Source organism: Cebus imitator, unplaced genomic scaffold (assembly GCF_001604975.1).
Source record: "Cebus imitator isolate Cc_AM_T3 unplaced genomic scaffold, Cebus_imitator-1.0 Scaffold274, whole genome shotgun sequence".
Classification (NCBI taxonomy): domain Eukaryota; kingdom Metazoa; phylum Chordata; class Mammalia; order Primates; family Cebidae; genus Cebus; species Cebus imitator.
This window is the reverse complement of record NW_016107589.1, coordinates 703,452-709,959: the sequence shown is the minus strand read 5'-3', so window position 1 is coordinate 709,959 and position 6,508 is coordinate 703,452. Positions and strand designations below refer to the sequence as shown.

The 6,508-nt window shown below is 49.9% G+C and overlaps 1 protein-coding gene across 1 annotated transcript in view; it reads right to left on the bottom strand.

Moving 5' to 3' along the window:
• Positions 1 to 3,114, bottom strand: part of GFRA3 (GDNF family receptor alpha 3) — a 23,835-nt gene extending 20,721 nt beyond the window's left edge. Inside the window, exon 1 of the mRNA XM_017500940.2 lies at positions 2,764 to 3,114. Coding sequence (XP_017356429.1) covers positions 2,764 to 2,866 — 103 coding nt within the window. The 5' untranslated portion in view covers positions 2,867 to 3,114. The remainder of the gene's footprint in view (positions 1 to 2,763) is intronic.
• Between the last annotated feature and the right edge of the window lie 3,394 nt (positions 3,115 to 6,508).

The window sequence follows — 6,508 nt, the reverse complement described above, 5'->3', positions numbered from 1 at the left end:
AGGAGGCTGAGGCAGGAGAATTGCCTGAACCCAGGAGGCAGAGGTTGCGGTGAGCCGAGATCGCGCCATTGCACTCCAGCCTGGGTAACAAGAGCAAAACTCCGTCTCAAAAAAAAATAAAAAATAAAAATAAAAATCAGATTTTAGGCCAGGTGTAGTGGCTCACACCTATAATTCTAGCACTTTGGGAGGCTGAGGTGGGCGGATCACAAGGTCAGGATATTGGGACCATCCTGGCCAACATGTTGAAACCCTGTCTCTACTAAAAATACAAAAATTAGCTGGGCATGGTGGCATGTGACTGTAATCCCAGATACTTGGGAGGCTGAGGTGGGAAAAGTCACCTTAGCCTGGGGAGACAAGGCTGCAGTAAGCCGAGATTGCACCACTGTACTCCAGCCTGGCGACAGAGCAAGACTCTGTCTCAAAAAAAATAAATAAGTAAAAAATAAAATTAGGTTGGGCGCAGTGGCTCACGCCTGTAGTCCCAGCACTTTGGGAGGCTGAGACGGGTGGATCACCTGAGATTAGGAGTTCAAGACCAGCCTGACCAACATGGAAAAACCTCATCTCTACTAAAATTACAAAAATTAGCTGGGCGTGGTGGCATGTGCCTATAATCCCAGCTACTCGGGAGGCTGAGGCAGAAGAATCACGAACCCAGGAGGTGGAGGTTGCAGTGAGCCAAGATCGCACCACTGCGCTTCATTCAGCCTGGGCAACAAGAGTGAAACTTCATCTCAAAGAAAAAAAATCACAATAAAATAAAATTAAAATTAAAATCAGATTTAAGGCCAGGTACAGTGGCGCACACCTATAATTCAGCACTTTGGGAGGCCAAGATGGGCAGATTGTTTGAGACCAGGAGTTCAAGATCAGCCTGGGCATCAGAGATGGCAAAAACCCATCTCTACAAAAAATTCAAAGGTTAGCCCGGTGTAATGGCACACTCCTACAGTCCCAGCTACTTGGAAGGCTAAGGCAGACGCTTGAATATGGAAGGTCGAGGGTGCAGTGAACTGGAATCACACCACTGAACTCCAGCCTCGGTGACAGATTGATACTCTGTCTCAAAAAAAGATCAGATGTCAAATAAAACTATGAATTTCCAATTTGTCTTGAAAAATGGAAACACTTGGGCCCACATGTAACAGGAGTTGAGTAATGACTGCCCCCTTTTGACATGTCATGCCTTTTCTAGCTTGTTATAGTCCCAACCACTCTCTGCTGTACTTGCCCCACCTCCTCATTTATGCAGCCACTGCCATGTCTATTGCACACCGATTTGTTAGCACCCTGGTTTTATAACTTTGTTTTCTGCTTCTTGGCTCATCAGAGAATGAGTAGCTGCAAAATAGCTCAGACCAGGCTATGCCTGAGGCCACAAGATCCTCATTTGTTTCTCCCCAATGAGGCCCATAGCCCAGGTACCCATTTTATAGATGGATGAACAAAGAAACATAATGTGCACCAGGGAATGCTGTAAGTCAAGATTGAGTCAAGGCTAGAACCCAGGACTCCGCCCTCCTATCTACTTCAGAAGGATTTTCAGTACCTGACACCAGTTCCTTGTGAATCGGAGGTCTCCTATATGCTTGGTTTTAGCAGGCCCTGAGCAGTGGTATTTTCCACCCCATTGTTAAAGCCCTCTGTTGGTCTGTGCTCTTGAAGAGCACTTGGCCCTACACGGCACCTCCTAGATGACTGTTTTATGGATTTTCAATGAGGCCACTTAACCAGAAATCATTGCTGTCAAATATTACCGTGGAAAATATATCTGTCACCAACTCTGCTTTATTAAATCATTTAATAAGGAAGATGTTTAATGTTTTCCCCTGATCCTGACATGCAACCATAACCTTTAGGATTAGTGAAATTTCCTGGGCAGTCAAATCAGTCCTGGTGATGTCTTGCTGCCCTGACTTACTGATGTTGTCAGGTAGACTGACCAGGGTTTTCCCTCCTTCCTTCCACATTTGTCTCAAGGAAGCATTTCTGCATCACTGCCTTGTGGACTGAGTGCAGGGTGGTGGTCTTACTGTCTCAGGAGTCCCTCCATTCAGTCTCTGGGCAGGAGCCCCTTAATGAGATTCCACACACCCATCCCACTCAAGAATGTCATGGACCTTCCAGGGACCTCGGATCCCAGGCTGTCCTTCCTTGTGGGAGTGGCCTGGTTCTAAAACCAGGCTTTGAACTACAAAACGCCTATTATGGATTATTTGTTATCCAAAGGGCAAGGCACTGTGCTAGACGGCTTGCAAGGCCTGCTATTATAGAAGGTCATGAAACAAGTCAGTTCTAACAAACTTCTTTTCTTCACCTGTACCTAGTTTCTTCCTCAGTCCTTAAAGCAGAAGGAAGAGTTAAAGTCCACGTGGAGGAAATCACACTGTTTCTGATCTGATTCTCTCTGCCTCCTAGAGACGCAGTCTTGGTAGTTGCCTGACTGTAGGTTGGGTTGTTCTGTGACTGTGTAGACCGACCTCAAAAGAAGGAGGAGGGGGAGAGGAGGGCAGAGAGGAGATGATTGGGTGGCCAGGCCATTACTGGCACTCAGTCTACCTCAGTTCGGACACTGTGTTAGGGGTGACCCCGGCCCCTTGCAGACACCCTGGGCTTCCTGCTCCAGTTCCCCTGGCTCGGCTCGGATGTACCGGAGGCGGCTGCGTCCTCGCCAGGCAGGTGCCCCGGGCTTCACCTCACCTCACCTCACCTCCACCTCCCCCTGCAGCCCCGGCCGGTGCGCGCTCGGACACTCACCGGTTGCGAGAGGCAGCGGCGACGGCGGCAGCAGCAGCAGCAGCAACATCAGGAATACCGGCGGCAGCGGTCGCGGGCTCGGGGGGCGCCGCATGGCGAGCATTGGGCGCCGGGGTCTGCGCTCGCCTCGCTCCTCCGCTGGAGCTCTGCGAGCCGGGCTCCCTCGACCGGCGCCTCCCACCCCAGCCTCCGGCTCTCCCGCGCGACGCACACACTCCCACCAGGGTCCTGGGCGCCGCCCTCCACCCCGAAGCGCGCGTCCGCGCCACGGGTCTCCTGCGCTGGACTGCGGGACGGCGCGGGTGGGGGCGAGGGAGGGCCGGCGCCCAGGGAGCCGCTGGGCTTGGCGCGGAAGGAGGTGCTCTTCCCGAGGCGGCCCACCTGCTGTCTGCCAACTTCGCCTAGCAAGACATTGTGGAAGCTGCCGCTGGAAACTCGCCAACTCAGGGAACCAAATATTTCTCCAAAAAAAGCACCCTTTCTCACTTTCCGGATCCCACTCACCCACATATCAAAGAACAAACAGACACCACCACAAAAGAGATTTTGTAACAAAACTTGAACAAGGCCACTTGCATTTCAAGTGTTTTTCTTTCTTTTCTTTTCTTTCTTTTTTATTCTTTTTTTGAGACGGAGTTTCTCTCTTGTTGCCCAGGCTGGATGGAGAGCAATGGCTTGATCTCGGCTCACTGTAACCTCCCCTTCCCGGGTTCAAGCGATTCTCCTGCCTCAGCCTCCTGAGTAGCTGGGATTACAGGCATGCACCACCACGCCTGGCTAGTTTTTTGTATTTTTAGTAGAGAGGGGGTTTCTCCATGTTGGTCAGGCTGGTCTGGAACTCCCAACCTCAGGTGATCCTCCCGCCTCGGCCTCTCAAAGTGCTGGGATTACAGGCGTGAGCCACTGCACCCGGCCTAGTATTTGTTTTTCTTAGAATTTGCACATCTGTGATATCGTTTTTCCCCTCCAAAGTGTCTTCTAGGGTAAGATGGCTATTAAGCTCAAGATTCTGCAAAGATGGGTCGCAGACAGGTGGAATGGCTTTGCTGGGGGAGCATACCTGGGGCATTAGATTCCAACATTCAGCCCCAATGGTGTCATAAGGGAAGATGGAAAGATCTCTCCCACCATACCCTCCCAACAGGGTCCTGGGTGGCGCCCTGCAACTCCGAAGGGCATGTCTGCACCACAGGCCTCCTGTGCTGGACCGAGGGACAGCAGGGGTGGGGGCGAGGGAGGGCTGGTGCCCAGGGAGCCAAGGGGCTTGGCGTGGAAGGGGTTGCTCTTCCTGAGGCGGCCCACCTGCTGTCTGCCAACTTCGTATAGCAAGACATTGTGGAAGCCCTCCACTACGTAGAAGAGAATTCCTTGGACCAAAGATCACTGAGGAAGGTGTCTGGAGAGACCATTTGGGAGCCCATCCTTTTCACATGATGAACGTTTCAGAAAGCAAGCTACTCTATCAGGATGAAACAACTAGGTAGAAACACATCTGTGAGGCCGGGCGCGGTGGCTCAAGCCTGTAATCCCAGCACTTTGGGAGGCCGAGGCGGGTTGATCACGAGGTCAAGAGATCGAGACCATCCTGGTCAACATGGTGAAACCCTGTCTCTACTAANAAAAAAAAAAAAAAAAAGTTACTTAATCCCTCTGTTCCTCAATTTATCTTCATAAAGAAATGCACATAGTAATGAGTACCTGTCTCATGGGCTTGTTGTGAAAATTAAATCTGTGTGTATATATATGAGTTTAGAGATAGTCTTGTATGTAGTAAGCACCTGAAAAATGTCAGCTACTATTGTTATTCCTGAAAATAACATGAATCAAATCATATAGTCCCTATACAGTGAGAGGATATTATAAGAAATCATACCGCCAGGCACGGTGGCGTGTGCCTGTAGTCCCAGCTACTTGGGAGGCTGAGGTGGGAGGATCGCTTGAGCCCAGGAGTTCTGGGCTGCAGTGGGCTATGCTGATCGGGTGTCTGCACTAAGTTCAGCATCAATATGGTGACCTCTTGGGAGTGGGGGACCACCAGGTTGCCTAAAGAGGGGTGAACCAGCCCAGGTCAGAAACAGAGCAGGTCAAAACTCCCGTGCTGATCAGTAGTGGGATCGCGCTTGTGAATAGCCACTGCACTCCAGCCTGGGTAACAAGAGCGAAACTCTGTCTCAAAAAAAAAAAAAAAAAAGAAACACATCTGTGTCCAGAACACAGATGTCTACCCATAAGTATAAAGGTATTTACTGGGCCTGGGCCTGATTCCCACAAGATCCCAGGATAAAGCCAGAAGCAGAATGGCTTGGAAGAATAACTAAGCAGTGCATAGAAAGAAAGAGAAGAGGGTGATGAACGGAAGTGGAGGGTTTCATCCCCTAACCCTCTAACTCGACCCCCTCCTTACTTCCAGAGCCAGCCTGGCAGAGGGCCAGCAGGGAGGGTACTGAGAATTGCAATATAAACCTCTGAGATTTATTGGCTGCTGCTTCTGAATATGGCCATCCTGCTGTGGCCTCTGGGGGGCATTTGCCGATGTAATCAGCCCAGAAAGAGAGTCATTCCAGCTGGGGGTGTAAATCACCATTGGCAAAGCTAGGAGAGAGACATGTGGCCCTAGATAAGGAAGTAGACTGATATGGCCTCTGTGCCCTTCCCTCCCTTCTCCTGCCCAGGGGGTGCTGGTTCTTGAGCTGTAATGCACTTTAAATGGAGTTTGTCCTTCGTTTTAATCTATATCTGCCCTGCCAGTTTTACAGAAGAGCTGTAAAAGTGAACATCTGGCTACTCAGCTTTTGTACAAGGCCTGTTTTCCCCCAGCTCCACCCTACCTCCATGTGCCTTTCCCAAGCCCTCCTCCCCAGAAGGGTTAGGGAACATGAGGCTGGGGAGCTACGATTAAAGGCCTCATGATGTCAGGCCCTCCACCCCATTGCCAGAGAGGAATATGCTCCAGGCACCTCATTTTCTGACACCTGCTCTTACATACAGACAATAGTTTTGTTTTGTTTTTTTTTTTTCCAAATTGACAATACTTTAAAAAAGAAATTTATAAAGCAAAATGTAACAATTTCAGGCTGGTCAGGATGCTAGGAAAAGGCTGAGACCCATGAACCACCAAAGATGTCAGGTGGTCAAGGGGTATCTCCTCTGCCCTCCCCCTCCTCCAGCCACAAAGCCAAATCAAGTTTCGGACAGGAAAAGTGGTTGGAAAAGGACGTTTGCTCAGGGTTCCCACTCTGATAGATACTCGGTGTCTATTCCAGTGCTGTCCCTGCAGAATAGAACAAGAATGCAGGGACAGGGTCAAGCTGATGGGCTGGGAACAATGACCAATCCCACCTGTAAAAGGCCAGCCTTTCCATGAGAGAAAATGAGACGCCTGATGCATATTTCTGAGTACAGGGGTAGAGAGCCTGACATCACTGGGTCTTTAATGAGGATTGGAGAAGCCTCTGCAAATAAATGTGACTCCAAGACTAATACTGACAGCCCTCCAGCACATCCTCTTCACCAACCATGTCTTCTGTGACTGCCAACACCTGCTAGATGAGCAGCATTGCCCCTTGTGGACAATGACAAATGAGCTAGCCCTTTCTACAAAGATGATGTTACTCAGCCATCATTCAATTCAATAATGTCTTTTGAGACTGATTATGAGCCCAGCTTTATGCTAGGTGCAAAATGATTAAGACACAAATCCCACCCTGGGAGGGCCTTATAATCCACTGATTGCAGCTCAAATGTC